Here is a 16,081-nt window from a genome sequence, read left to right on the forward strand (position 1 = left end):
GGCCAGCCTGCAGAATTCAGTTTATGAAAAATGATTTGGTCAAGCAAATGAAACATACCACTTAAATTGAAAAGGGATCTGATGGGGACTTATCATTACAAGCATTAATTAACTGGGTCATTTTAAAAGTCACCCTTTTCTAAGCAAGTTCTCTGATTTTTCCAACATATCTCTGCCCAATTTTAACACTCTAGATTTGGGGGGGGGGGTACGATTTCCCTTCTGTTAAAGAGAAGGCAATTATATTCCATGACCCTAGTAACTCCTACCCTTATGAATGTTTAAACATTAAAACTAAAATTATTGAAATTATAAAAAATAAAATCATTATTAACCAAGCAGCCAAGGGCACATGTATCACCAACAAGTGTTAAGGTTTTTCACCCTTTCACTCTGGAAGAGTTTAGTTCATAACATATGTGTCCTATTATTCAATTTCCCATTAAGAGGCTGGCAAAAGAGGAACTAGAGAGTTCCCCAATGTCCTCACATTCAAACAAATGTGATTTTAAAAAGCCAGATTCAGCACCTGTACCATATTGCCAGCTCCCGGTTCACTACTCAGCAAAAGACTTGGAAATGAAAGAAACAAAAATAGACATGTTTAAAAATAAAGCTGCCACGGCTGGAAAACCTCACCCTGCTCCTGGCTAACTATAGATTTCAAACTGTGCCACAGAGAACATTAGATTACAGGGTTCTAAGCAATGGGTGGCATGTTAAACAACCCTACCACCACCCTAAAATACTGTGGACAGCTCACCTAAAGCATCTTTGGTTTTGCAGAACCTTCTAATTCAATACCACATGTTTGAGAGAGATAAGGGAAACGAGTCATTAAAGCACAGGGTGCGGTCCTTGCAAGGACTATTTTAGCCTACCAGAAAGCTGCAGATGTTGTCTCTACCAACTACCAAAGAATGCCTGAGGTCTCCCTATATTTAAGAAGTCTCCACACTGGCATAATGGCACCAATTACCCATACCAGTGCAGGCCAGTAGGAAATGCAACTCATTATTAAACTGATCACTCACGCAACTGTGACAAACCTGACCCTCTACCATATTTCAAACTCAATTAGTTTTCATCCCCGTGTTCTCGCAAGTTCTGTTTAATTATTTTTCTTTTTCACTTAAATTACCTAGGGTGATTTTTTTTGGGGGGGGAGGGGAAAATAGGAAACAACACCTTTTGACCATGTTTGCAAACTGTTAACTGCAATTGTCCTGACCAAGGGAGTCACAAAAGCAACACAAAATTAAGGGGCCAGTGCAAAACACACAAGTATTTAGAGATATAATTCTTCTTCTTTGGCGATCACTCGTAGCCGAGTAAGATTGTCTTCCATAAACACGGTCTTAATGGTGAGTCCGTGACTGTGGAGGCCAATTCTGGATCCACACGTCCTTCCAGTGGGGGCATTAGTTTACCTGTCTTCCCAAGTGATGTGTAAAATTTTTCGGAAACACAGATATAATTAGACAGATGAGAATGCATAACTGGGCCTTCTCGGTTGTGGCTCCACAACTCCATATTAAAAGTTAGACAGTAAGCAGGTCCCACCTCCTGCATTTAAAGGTGGTTTTAAAATGCTTCCCTAAGTTTTTGATGGGATGCATGGATGAAGGCAGTTAACTGGGGTGTGGGCTAGGTTACTGTTTTATGCTGGTAGTTTTATTATTGCCCACTATGTGCTTTAAACAGGTTTTATTAAATGAACCTGTAATTTAAAATACTGTAAGCGCTTTGTGAAGGATTTCCTCACAAGGTGGATTATAATATATCATCATTAAAACATAAATTTTTGTTTCACAACTTGGGACCAAGCATTCCATTCAGGCAAGCAGGCTGGTGTGAGAGGGATTGGTCCTCCGTTCCCTCCTTCTGCAACCAGCACGAAAGCCAAGCTCTGGTGGAGAGACAGGACAATTTGTCCCTTCTCTGCCAGAATCTCCCTCCCTATTTTTTACTAGTCTGTCCATCATCTAGCAACCTGCATTTCAGTCTTGCTCAGTAAGTAGGGGGTGGGCCTTAGCTTCTTCTGCAGGTAGCACAGAAATGCATAGTGTTAGCTACTTATAACACTTCATAACTTTTTGAGGGCTTATGTACAGTGATGGGTTTGTAATCATTCATGACGGTATGAGTGCATTGATAAGTGCAGCTTCCCTCACCAGTTACTCTGGTGAATACTATACACTGAAGTTTCAGACACAATTGATTTATCCCTTTTCTCAAGCTGCCCTGCAAGCTGCATTTGATCAGCGCAAGACAATGCAGGTTAAAAGCCTAAAGATAAGAGCAGGGGGCAGCAACCTTTTTCAGCAGTGGGCCAGTCTACCGTCCCTCAGACCGTGTGGTGGGCTGGACTATATTTTGAAAAAAGAAAATGAACAAATTCCTATGCCCCACAAATAACCCAGAGATGCATTTTAAATAAAAGGACATGTACTACTCATGTACAAACATGCTGATTCCCGGACCGTCCGTGGCCTGGATTTAGAAGGCGATTGGGCCGTATCCGGCCCCTGGGCCTTAGGTTGCCTGGATAAGAGTGTCCAGCTGTGGCTTGGGATATTTTTCCAAGACAACCCCCCTCCCCCCGCAAACAACAATGCATATTCCAGCGTGCTACAGAGAGAGCAAAGGCAGAAAGAAGCTAGAGTGCCCCATCCCTCAGCTACTCATCCTATTTCATTCCACAGAGATAAACAAGGTTATTTGTGTCCACAATTACACAAAGCCAAACATAAAACAATTCCTACTGATGCACTCCTCCCCGATAAACATTTATGGTACCAAGGAACTATACCAAGACGTGCCATGCAGTGCTATCTTAAAAATAAATAAATACAGGAATTTAAGTGCTGCAATTATATATTTTTATCTATCAAAACTGACCGCACTTTGGACAACAAGGGAAGAGGGCAGACTGTAATGCAATTTAGTGTTTTAATTTGCATAAAACTAGTGAAAGGACAGTGGTTGAAAGGAACAATACAATAAATAGCGAGCTTATCTCTTTCTCAAGTGCTTGCTACAGCTCCAACCTTGCATTTCCTTGCAGTCGGATATGCAGATAGCAGACTGGCTTGCTTCAGCCCAGCTTGCTCCTGTAAAGTTTCACAAGAAAACAAAAAAGAGCCTTTGTACAGAAAGTCAGCTGCTCCAAGCACAGCACAGGAAACGTTATATCAACTTGCAACAGTTGTTGTCAGCAGCAATTCAATAACCATCAAGAAATGTTGGACCGTTTGTTTTAAATGGAAAGGAACTTTGCTTCAGTTATGACACAGACACAACAATGATAGGTCCTGACATCACCACTGCCATCCTTTCAAGTATGCTGGAGAAAACAGGCTTGCGGCTTTTCAAACTGACCCAAAGATTAAAAATTGCACATATCTGCAACCTCTTTATGCAGCAAGATTCTCAGCAATTATCTGGACAGGTTCTGTAAGAAGTGTCCTAGCTGTTGCTTAAAGAACACCCACATCCCAATTGTGAATTGTGCTAGAGGTTCCTCACATGATAACAAATGAGTATGATTCATGTAATTTTGCATAAATACTTCCAAGCCCCACGCATGGGCTTCTGTAGCATTTGCAATACTGTATTTTTGCAAGAACGCTGGTGTTAGAAGGGCAGGGAAGGAGGCAGACTGGGAGAAAACGTTAAGAGGAACCTTGGAATAAGTGGGCGGTCAGTAGGAATTATGCAACACAGAAGCGACACACCCTTTGTCCTAGGACAGCATTATCCAAAATTCCATGTTCGTTTCAAGCTCACATACGCACAGGGGATACACAGCGTTTCCTCATTTTCCTTCTACTGTTGCGTTATAATTATGCACCCTCAGTTACTACTGATAAACAATGCAATTTAGCATTTTAATTTGCATAGAAATTAGTGGAAACAGATGCTGTGCAGAAGCGATGCAGTCTTGACTTAAGAGGGACAGAATGTTGCTCATTTTGCTTAAGGATTTAGCAGCACCTGCCATGTTGCAGAGGACCACTCCACATGGACACAGTACATTGGGTTGCCTGAAGGGCATGCACTGCCTCCACAAGCGCTCTGGGAATTGGTGGGCACCCAACACACATGTCCCACACGCCCAATGGTAGGACCAGAGCAAAGCTTAACACAAATTAACCGTGATGTTAGGTTAAGGAGAATAAACTCAAGCACAAGAACAAAAATGGGCAACCGTGTTCAAGCACTGCAGCCCTGAGCCCAAAAGCAGGTCGCTCCACACCATCAGTTCCCTTCACAGCAACCTGAAGGCAGTTCTCTTTTTAATGCAGTTGGTTGGCAGACTGGTAGCCTGGTACTTAGCAGCACTGAGCACCAGTATAGCAAAGCAAAATTATGCCCCAATCATCAGAAAACCAATTAAAATGCAAAGCAAAACCTTAAGCAAAGAAATGCCAACAGCCTGCTGCTCTGACAGTTTAATACAAATGCCATTAACATTGAATTATATTTAAAAATATGTTTTAGGGAGATGACTGTAGAAGTATTTAATCATGGAGATTTTTAAGATGTTGCCCTAGCTGCCAATACCCAACTACTCATTACCTCGAGGCTGTCCCTTTTCCTCAAGAACAGTTTCTGTATATAAAATTTCTTTCCCTGTTGAAAGGTGAGTACAGATGGGAGATAAGGTTGTTAATAAGACATGCTACAGAGCACAACAGAAAAGTCATTTTGCAACAATGCCACAAGGAAGGTTTTCTGTTCTCAGTGTCTAAGATTTATTTTTTTTAAAAAAATATGTAAGTATATAAATATGGGCGACAGGAATGGACAAACAGTGTTTTTATTCACAGTCCACAGCGGACCTGCCAAAGAGGTTGCTTGTTAGAAAAGGGAACGTGGAGTCTCTTCTATAAGCAGCAACTTCCACAAGCTCCTAATTTTGCAAGTTTGCTTCAAGTGCCAGCTAATGCACGATAGCTCCAGCATTTATTCCAAACTGCATCCATGTCTGCACATAATGCAATAAATAAATTGAGGGTGGCGTATTTCTGGTTTGCAACACACATCTTATTTTTACTGCAACATGCTGACAGAAGTATAATATGCTATTGTCAACTTGTGCGTTCCATCTATTATCCAATCTTACTACGGTGCCACCTGCTGTAATTAATCCTGAAAGCAAACTGCAGGAATAGACTTAAAACTCAGAAGCTTATTCAAAAAGCCTTTGCAATTGAAACAAGAGATACAGATGCCAAATCAATATTATAGACTCTCTTTTTCTCTGTGTGATGGCATTAGTAATATCCAACTAGTCTTTCAAAACACCCACTTTCTGTAGGCTTTTTAAAACTTGTTTGCTCCACTCCAGTACTCTCGAGAATTGGAGCCCAGCAATTTTTAAATGAGGAAAGTAAGTCTCAATTCAGTAAAACCAAGATAAGCTAGTTCTTAAGTCTACATGGAGTAATTTTGGTGGCAAGGAACTGCACCCCGCTGTTCAGCAACCTTGGCAAAACAAATCCCAAGTAGTTTGCCATACCCACTGCTCAAGCACTTGTGCTGGGGGGAAAATGTACAGTGGTACCTCGGGTTAAGTACTTAATTCGTTCTGGAGGTCCGTTCTTAACCTGAAGCACCACTTTAGCTAATGGGGCCTCCTGCTGCTGCCCCCTCACCAGAGCACGATTTCTGTTCTCATCCTGAAACAAAGTTCTTAACCCGAGGTAATATTTCTGGGTTAGCGGAGTCTGTAACCTGAAGCGTATGTAACCCGAGGTACTGCTGTATTGAGTTTTAATCAGTTCTGGGAATTTCAGAAGGAACAGTGATCCTAAAACCCAGATGAGAAGATGTTATGATGGGGCACAGGTGATTTGCTGCCAAGAGTCTGCAACAGAGGCCCCTCCCACATCTGCAAAAATCTCTGTGGTCATAGATCTAGGCTGCTGGTGGTTTCATCAGTGAGAGGCTCTGAAATGGGGCATTCAAGAGGCGAGTTGGAAGTGATTCTGGATCTGCTGGATCCAAAGTCTTTGATTCCTCCGAGAAGTTCTAGGATGAATTTGAAGCTGGCAGAGCTAATTCCTCCCTTCCCTCTTGGTTTCAATGGGTGGATTAAAAAAAAAAAAAAGAACAGAGAATTGCCTGGGCAAAATCCCTCCTTGCTCTCAAACCAGCCAGCACAACTGGCAGACCTTTGAAAATGGCAATCTGCCATTTCAGTCCCCTCACCTTAGCCATGGATGCTTCCTAACTTTCAATATGTCAGAATAACTGATTCTGTAAGAAGTTCAGCTTGGAAGAATACATTGATGCAAAGATCAATCTTAATTATGCAGACATACTGTGGTGGCAAATTGTTAGTGCCTCTTTTAAAGTTTGAAGCTACTCGTAACTCAAAGGGATAGACTGTCCTTTCTGACATCAGAGCCAGTACTGCACTAGTTAGGAGCACGAAGAAGAAATTAAATATTCCGTTTAAGCAAAGTTGGGTTGCATTGCCACCTGAAAATATTTGGAATGAGATGCAACAAACTGGATTCTTACAACATTCTGATTTGCAAGGGTCAGGGCAATCATGCTTTCTGCAGCATCTCGGGTATCTTTGAAGGAAATGGACTCCAAGGTTTCCCAAGCTAAAGTACTAAAATCCAAGTGTAAATGCCACTACTAGGAAATGAGAAAGTGCAATATGCAAAGTCTTATGGCCTGAGGGACGCACACAAAATCCATGTAACCAGTGCCTGTCCCACTTTTCCCAGGTTCAGGAAGAGATCAGCACGGACACATCAATATCCCCAATACTGAGAACAAGTTAGACCCCCTCCCACAGAGCTGCATGTTCTGAAACCATTCGCTTTTAGGACAAAAATGTTGAAATTTGTAGTATATCCATGAGTACGCGGGTGGCGCTGTGGGTTAAACCACAGAGCCTAGGGCTTGCCGATCAGAAGGTCGGCGGTTCGAATCCCCACGACGGGGTGAGCTCCCGTAGCTCGGTACCTGCTCCTGCCAACCTAGCAGTTTGAAAGCGCGTCAAAGTGCAAGTAGATAAATAGGTACCACTCTGGCAGGAAGGTAAATGGCGTTTCCGTGTGCTGCTCTGGTTCGCCAGAAGCGGCTTAGTCATGCTGGCCACATGACCTGGAAGCTGTACACCGGCTTCCCTGACAATAAAGCGAGATGAGCGCCGCAACCCCAGAGTCAGTCACGACCGGACCTAATGGTCAGGGGTCCCTTTACCTTAGTATATCCATGAACAGGTTTAGTTCTAATTCAGGCTTCCAAAGGACACATGGAGAAATAAATGGGCAAGGGGCTGCATTTGTCAGTTGTCCGCAATATCCTCATGCCTTTCAATTCCACCCCCTGACCTTTTTGTGTTGATGGAGGCTCTTCATGTGTTCTTCCGAACACACTTAGAACCTCTCCACAATCAGGAACTTGGCTTGGCTACTGCAACACAGCGGCTGCAAATCCATCCATAGGTAGGAAGGCAGATAGATAATGTGAGTAGAACTGCAGCTGCCCCCATCTTGCCACTTGCCAGGTTTACCCACATATATATATATATTAATACAACTCTGAAGTGTGTAGAATCAGCCGCACATTCAAAGAGCCAGCTCAGCTGCTGTTTGGGGAAAAATAACACACCCGTCTCAAGTAGTAGGATTCATAAATAGCAGCCAAATACTGTAAATTTATTGAGAAAACCATTTTTTTTGCAAAAGTGGATTACAACTGATTTAACCACAATGGTTTTTTTCTTTCTTTCTTCCTATAAAAGTAGATTTAACAAGCCAGTCTGTTGACCTGTGGCATATCTACACAGAACTGTAGGTTTGCAAACATGACATGGAATGTATAAAACCATTCAGGGTAGTTGAAGATGACAAACTGTTATGTATCAATTATTCACTTTTATAGCTAGCTTTACTACCTACAAAAGAGAAGGAACAGATGTTATCACATATTTTTTTAAAAATACTTATTTTTCCAGAAAAAAGGAGGAGATTTAGAGGTTTTTATTCAAATATGAATAGGTATGCAAAAGGCCTAACACTATTTTTTAATGCAAAAATCAAAGTTAATAGAGATGGTAAAAACACAATCGCAACCTTGAGGTGCAATAGAGAGGGCTTTCTTTTTTATCAGATGTAATCCCTCACCTAAGATTTAAAAGCCATTTTTAAAAAGAGAATGGCATGCTAGGGATCAGCATGATGGTCTTGGGGGGGGGGGGCATGAAATGAAGCTTAAGGAAATTTCACCTCTTTTAATCATGAGTGTATCACTGTGCCTTCTCCTCAAGGAGCCAACAACTATTTCAGCTGCTTAGAACGGTGCTGTATTTCAAATTCCGTAAACTACATCTGAATAAGAACCATGACTCTCTGCATTCAAACTAGTTTGCCACAATTTAGTGCCACTGGAGACTTTGAGAAAACACAACTAGCAACTTGCTTAACATTCAAACATTTCTTTGCCACATACCTGTGAAACCTGGTCAAATCTGAAAGAAGCTATCCTATATAATATGCACCTCTTTTCTATACCAGACACTGCTTCACTGCGTGCACATACTCTGTGGGTAAACATTTCAGGCAACATAACAACTGCGTTCCTGCTAATTCAAGGTTGTTGTTTTTACAAACCAAACCAAACAGCACCCTATTAGTGGTTTCCCACTTGTATCCTAATGAACTTTTTAATCTTTCGAGGAGGGGGGAAGCAAAAGCAGCATCAAGTATGATTCCCAGATTAAGTCATAGCTTAAACACATATCTATAAAATGAACTAGGTCCTAATGTATGCTAAAGAAACAACAGCATACAAATTCCAAATGTGTCACTTCTCGTCGAGTTCTTCCTTGCATCTTCATACCCCCAATTCCCCCCCCCCCCAATGAGAGAGTCTATCCTTTCTGAAACGTTCCACACTTCAGTCCAGCAGAGGCAAGTGAAAAATGTTTGTGGGAATACAGTAGTTTAATGTTCTTGTCTAGCAACCCTTGAGTGACATTGAAAGAAGGTAACCGTCACGTTTAGGAAAAAAACAACACCCTACAAATAAGTTATATAAAGTTCTGAAATCATCTCCACTTCTGAGGCAGCCTTACCAGAGACTTATTGTGTTCCTTCCTCTCCTTTTCAAAGCACCTTTTTAAGAGTAGTACAGATGTAAGAATATTTTTTCCCCTATTATAAGCTATTTGCATCTTTTTTTCTTAAAGAATCACATTTGAATGATTATAAAAAATTATCTATTGTAACAACATAGGTCCAGCTACACTGAAAAAAATTACACCGCTTATTTGAAATACATTTCATTTTAGAAACAGGCTACTAAATAGGTCTATACAAAAACTCTAAAATAATTTTTCCGTATTAAAATAAAGAGTGTGTTAGGAGAACTACTCAAATGGGATTAAGTTTTGTTTACCGTCTTTTTCCTATAATGCTTGATATTCTGCGATCATGTGGCTGGCTCACTCCATAACCAGCACACACACACACGCACAACCACACACACACACACACACACAACCACACACGCACACACACCAAAAAAAAAAAAAAAAAGCTGAAAAGAAATTAACAAATACACAGTGATAATTAATGCTCTGGGATTTAGTCTCACAGTCTCTGATTAGTACAAAGGAAACCAGGCTCATCCCCTCTTTGAGGAGAAAGTCCGGGATATAAAAGCAAGCATACCTCATCAGCTGATATGAAATTATAAAAAATTTCACAAGTCTCAGTCATTTTGAAATCTAAAAAAGTCAACAGTAAAACGTGCAAGCCAAGTTGGGCTTCTGTCCTATCGGTTCCCCTGGGCTTGATGACCACTTTGCAGAACAGTCAAGATGCATGTGAAGTTCTTTCCCTTGGGGCTGCAGAAGCCACCGTGAGATTTCTTGAGAAGGGAGCACACTTCCAGGTTCTCAAGACCAACTGAACGGCAGGCAGAAGACAAAAGCAGTTAGTGGTGCTGTACTGAACTGTTTTTCTCCGCTAGGTGTCGTAGAAAACTGTCTTCGCCTTGGCCCCTATGATTTAAAGGCTCACTCTTAAACAGAGCAGGAGGTGGGGGTAAATGAGGGACGGGGGGCACAGGGACAGGGAGGTGATGTGGATGGTGGGGGTGGAGGTGCAGGTGAGAATATGGGTGGGCAATGGGGCGGGGTGGAAGCGTGCTCACTGGGTTCATATTGATTGGTGGAGTAGGAGCAGGGACGTTCTGTGTGTTCGCAATGGAAGGTACAGTGGTGGCAGGAGAGCTTGTGGCTAGTGTGATCTGGGCAGCTGGTGGCACGTTAACAGGACTGGTAACACGGAAGCACTTCTCCTTGTGTGCCTTGAGCATGTTGGAAAAGCGGAACCGCTGGCCGCACACGTCGCATGGATATGGCTTCTCCCCTGTGTGAGTTCTGCGGTGTCTCTTCATGTTGGGGCGGCTGGTGAAGCTTTTGCCACAGATTTCACAGATAAAAGGCTTCTCTCCTGTTGGAAAATTGAAGGTGGAAATTCATTCTCCACCTACCTCAATCAGATATTCATTAACCGTAGGAAAAAACGGATCTACAATCAAAAACTTGTCAAAGGCTGAGGAATATATTAGGTGCTATGTTAAAGGACTCAAGACTTAAAATCACACAAAAATGATCTTAGCTAAGCAATGCTTATGATGCCAACTTGGTTTACATCCTTGATGCTTCTCTACTTTTCATGCCCAGAGGCTGCACCTCTCCAGTTCCTTGACTCTCAATATAAAATGGGAGCTATCCAAACATTCTTTCCACCCCTCATCCTTCAACACAGCCCTAAACCTTCTCCTCCGCAGTCTTGCTTGCAGAGACGACCATGTGCCCCGGGGATCCTATCCCTTCCAATTTCAGTTTGCCATCTCCCCAATTATTCTTCCTTTTCAGCAGAATATAATCAGCCTATTCTCCAGCTCCTTCTGTATTGTGTTCAAATGAATCAGCAAGACAAAAAGTCCTCTTTTGACCTATTCCACCCTTTTATCTATGGTCACATTTTTTCTTTTAGATCTTTCCTCCAAATTCCCGGAATACAGACTCTATTCTTGCTGTCTTATCCATCTCTTCTCTCAACCTACCACAACTGGCTCCTGCTTTCTGCACTCAATGTAACCTGCTTTATAAGTAGGCAGACCATCTGGTCCAGCACACTCTGGCTGGCAGCAGCCCTCCAAGGTTCCAGAGCCCGTTTCCCCCCCTGAAAGCGTCCATGTGTCACTGCAGCTTTCACTTCGGCCTCCCATTTACTAACCTCAGTTTTTTCCTGTTTAGCTAACAACTCATTCACCTCTATCATTCAGACGATGCAACACCTCGTCCCAAATCCCTACGTTCTTTCCCCATCCCCTTCTGTTTCCAGCACAAACACATTCTTAAAGCTCTCCAGCTCCCATAACCTTCTATACTAGATGCTGCTCTTTAAGGCCATAACCTCTCCCAGAGCACACAAAGTCTCCTCTAAACCCGTATTTTCTGGGAAACCTGGTTATTTGCATTTTCCCCACGTGCAATTCTGTTCCCTTATGTTTGGTTGTTGTTTACCCTTGACTTTCCTCCACTATACTTCAAAATTTTTAGACTGGGCAAGAACATGTCTTTTTCTTTTCATGTTCTGCATTATTGTTATGAATAAAACTGAGGGGTACATGCTAGTGAATCTCTTTTTTTTGTGGACCTTTTTTGGTCTAGTGCAGTGGTTCCCAAACTTGGGTCTCCAGCTGTTTTTGGACTACAACTCCCATCATCCGTAGCTAGAAGGACCAGTCGTCACAGGATGGTGGGAACTGTAGTCCTAAAAGAGCTGGAAACCCAAGTTTGGGAAACCCTGTCCACTGTACTTTCACATTATAGAATAAAAAAGTACATCTTTACCAGTGTGGGTTTTCATGTGCTCATCGAAGTACTGCTTCATGTTGAAGTCTTTACCACACCACTGACACATAAACTGCTTGTGTCCAATGTGGATGCTCATGTGGGAACGGAGCTGGTACTTGTACTGAAACCTTTCATCACAGTTCTACAATAAACAAGAGGATACAAGTCTTTCATTTGCAAGAATCAGGGTAAAATAAACTATAATGCAGCAGCAATGTATCCCATTGTGAAGAGACCCAAAAGGCTCTCATTCTGATTTAGCTTTCATTATGCCTTACCACACACAGTTTCAAGGCTGCTAAGGCTATAATAAAAATAATTGCAATAAAATCCTGTTGTGCTAATAAGTTCCCAGGATACTTTATATACTATTTCAAAAATTACACCGTAAAGACTTGATCAGTTTATTGCGTTGGGAGAAACGAAACAAAAATATTCTTTCAGATTTATGGACTGTTTCTTAAGGGCAAGGTGGAAAATCTGTAGTGGTATATGTAGACAGCAGGAAATGAAATGGGAGAACTTTGTTCTATTTCATTTCCAAGTCGAAACACCCAAGAATCAAGCTTTCGAAATGTAAGAATCAAAGTAAGTCGCAATACTGATGCACATACTGGATTGGGTCCAACAAAGTCATTCCATTCACGCAAGAACATCTGCCTGCACAATGGAACTTCTTCTTCCCCTACCCAATTTTTGCAGATAACATTTTGGGGGGAAGGCAAAAGCTTCAATTTGCTTTTCTATAAGACTATTTCACCTTTGACAATCCCATTTTCCGCATCTCTAAATCTACACTCATACTCAGTTTTATTCTTCTGCTGCCTACGCTAAGATAAAATAGTCAGAATTTGCTGTATGATGGCAAGAACATGGTCAGCCAGTCAGCTGTAGTGCCTTACCATATAGTGAAGTGTATTTTACAGTGTCCCTGCTACTTCACACTGTGATGATATGGCACAATTAATCTCACAGTCAGGCAGCAGACAAGCAACAAACAGTCACCAATATCCAGTCTAGATGTTTGTCTCCATTGTGCACGTTTTTCAAATTCAAAGTAATTCCCAACTCTAACGGCACCCTGAATTAGCAAGAGTGCATACCTCACACCGGAAAGGCTTCTCTCCCGAATGCTGCAGGGAATGAACTTTGAGTGACATACTGCGTTTGAAGGATTTTCCACAGGTTTCACATGTAAATGGCATGTCCTTAGTGTGTGCTGAAAAGACAAATTAGGGAACAAGTATTTAGAGAGGAGGACAGTAAGTGGTGAAAACAATGCTAAGTTCTATCCAAAATTCCACTCTGCTGTGATGGGCAAAAAAAAGAGGTTGGAAAGGGTCAAAAAGCCGCTGAGTCTAATCTCATATACTGAGAAAGGACTCTTCAAACCAACGTACTAATATCCATAACTGATGTTTATTTTATTTCTATAGTGCCCTTCAGCCAGAATGCTTCCCAGGATGGTTTATAAGAAAATAATTACAATATAAACGAAATAAAACAATATCACAATTAGATTTTCCAAATCCGTTTTTCCCCTGGGGGAAAAAAATCAGCCCCCCCTATTTTTTCTGGGTTTTTTCCAGGCCTTCCCATCTCTAATCACAATAAGAACCAGCAATTAAAAATGGCAGGTGAAACTTAAACCACAAAAAGCCCATTGCTGCGCACAACAGCCCCAGAGGAGTGGGACCCAAAGAACACATCAGATATGTCCATAGAGCCATTATTAATTGAGAAAAAGAAGGCTAATAATCAGACTATGAGAAAAACTTCCTTCTGCTGAAAATCTTTATAAGACCCTAAGGATAATAGTAAAAAAAAACAAACTACCTACATAAGACTTAATATCAAGGAAGGAAGCAGCCTTTTACTATCATGCCCACCCTGCCCAACATCACACCAGTAAGCTTAAACTGCCCAGGTGTGTTATTGGGTAAAATAACACACATCAAAGTCAGCACTTGGTGCTCCTGCACTGGGCAGATTTAACAAAACAACTGAATAATAAGGTAGTCTGGCTTTAGAAATATCAAGTTGGAATATAAGATCTGGTATGATATTCTAGGTTGTTGGTTAAACAAGTTATTCATTACTGAGCCAGAGTTCTTAGCAGGATGCTGTTGTAACCTTTGTGTCTTGGGCAGATTCTGCTGTAACTCAGCTTTGTCAAAGAAAATGTTTACTAAGTAAGAACCTGGTAGGAAGGAAATAGTGTCAGACTTCAGACCTGATAAGACTTGAATTCAGATTCCCCCTTGAGGGCATGAAGCTCACTGAGAGAGCCAGTCTCTCTCCCTCTCTCCTACCTTATAGGGTTGTTGTGAGGCCCACGAGCAGATGTGTTTGCATTCTTGTGCATGGATTTGATTTGCAACTGGGACAGCTGTGCCTGGACTGGGAGAGCTTGGCCACAGTAGTTCAGGCACTGGCTGGATTACTGCAATGCACTCTTGCTGGGACTTCCCTTGTGTTTCATGCAGAAGCTGCAGTTAGTGCAGAATGCAGCACCCTGGTTGCTGACAGGCCCTGTTCAAGGCGCTAACTTTAACCACAGGACCCACACTTCAGAACTCCCTTCTTAAAACATTTTTGTTTAGGCAAAACCGATGCAGACCGATACAACAAAGAGAGTTGTATCTCTTTGTTATGATTTTAGTAATTATGTTTGAAATTCTTTTTGTTTCTTTTAATCAAGAATCTGAATGTTTGGTTTTTGTTCTGTTGACAGCTCTGTTGTTTTCACCATCAAATGGTATATAAATTTTGCAAAATAGAAGAACAAAATTTGAATTTCAGAGAAAAGGTAGCTTTGCTGGTGCAGGTAACAGCACTGATCTCACCAATAGCTCAGCTGGTTACAGCATGGTGCTAGCAATACCAAGCTTGCTGGTTCAATCCCCATAAGGGACAGCTGCATATTCCTGCATTGCAGGGGGTTCGACTAGATGACCCTCAGGGTTCCTTCGAACTCTACAATGTTTTTCCCCATGTGGACATTCTGTTGATAAGGGCATTTCCCTCCACATTTTGGCCTCAGCTGCAAATTGAGATGGCAACGGCTGATGAGAATGAATAAGGTTACAGTACTGGAGAGGAGACATAGACAGATCATTTGTCTATTTATAACCCAGGAGGCACTGGCAACAGTATAAGGAAAGTACTTTGAACGTTCTCGGAAACAAGCAGCAGAGAGATAAGGAACCACAATATGGGCAGCAAAAACTCACCAACCATGTGCTTTCGCACGTGAGCCATTGTGTAGAACTTCTTCTCGCATATCTCACAGGAGAACTTTTTCTCTGCATACCCATGGACAATCTTGATATGCTCATGGAGGGACCATAGCTTCTTGAACGATTTATTACAGGAAACACACTGAGGATGGACGGGACAAAGAAGTGCAATTGACACAGAGCTCATTTCAGACGGGACAAGCCAGCTGTAACCGAAATGCAGTGAAATAGGGAAGGAAACCACAACCCTAGATACATTATTCTGTGGCAACTGCTGAAATGCCACCCACTTCACTGTAATTCTGCTGCGCCGACAGAGCTCAAAAGCTAAATGTCCGATTAAAGAATGAGTGGGTTTTTCTTGGACTTACATCGCCACCTGCTGCTTCAGAACAGCAGCTACATCTAGATTAAAAACCTGATGGCTGTGATGGGAGTAAAACCAATCCAAGATTGGTGTGGATGGGAAAGAAAGATTAGGATTACACTATTACAAACCCTATTCAGAGGCTAATATATAACTTGTGCTAGCTGGTTTAGAAGTATGCATGCACATGAAAGCTTATACCCAGAACAAACTTAGTTGGTCTCTAAGGTGCTACTGGACAATTTTTTCATTTATTTTAGCTGGTTTAAAGACAGTGATATTCTAACTCAGATAAATAGCAGGTTTTCATTTGTACACAGTGACTGGAACTTGTGAAGTCTAGAAAGCCCTATATTACGCAAACAGAGTAAATCTAAAGTGAAGCATATTTGCCTTTCTTATCCAGATTCTAGGAATTGCGAGAGTTTGGACAGTAACTGAGACTGGAACCAAATGTTTTCCTTCTACCAGGGATTTGTGATAAATTCATCACACCTAAACAAGTTAATGTAAGTAGGAAGTAATGACCCTTGGTTGCAAATGGAGACAAATTTGAATTTATCAATTAGTAGT

At 41.7% G+C, this 16,081-nt stretch overlaps 1 protein-coding gene and 1 long non-coding RNA gene across 2 annotated transcripts in view; both read right to left on the minus strand.

Annotated features, from left to right (window-relative positions):
* LOC310830330 overlaps nucleotides 1-16,081 on the minus strand; it is a 371,459-nt gene that overhangs the window by 41,163 nt on the left and 314,215 nt on the right. The gene's annotated exons all lie outside the window — the stretch shown is intronic.
* ZNF652 (zinc finger protein 652) overlaps nucleotides 7,652-16,081 on the minus strand; it is a 31,377-nt gene continuing 22,947 nt past the window's right edge. Inside the window, exons 3-6 of the mRNA XM_083709417.1 lie at nucleotides 15,136-15,283; nucleotides 13,006-13,121; nucleotides 11,900-12,044; nucleotides 7,652-10,487 (exon numbers count right to left, since the gene is read on the minus strand). Of these exons, the coding sequence (XP_083565543.1) occupies nucleotides 9,967-10,487; nucleotides 11,900-12,044; nucleotides 13,006-13,121; nucleotides 15,136-15,283 (930 nt within the window). The 3' untranslated portion in view covers nucleotides 7,652-9,966. The remainder of the gene's footprint in view (nucleotides 10,488-11,899; nucleotides 12,045-13,005; nucleotides 13,122-15,135; nucleotides 15,284-16,081) is intronic.

Source organism: Podarcis gaigeae (genome assembly GCF_964106915.1).
Source record: "Podarcis gaigeae genome assembly, chromosome: 13".
Taxonomy (NCBI): Eukaryota; Metazoa; Chordata; class Lepidosauria; order Squamata; family Lacertidae; genus Podarcis; species Podarcis gaigeae.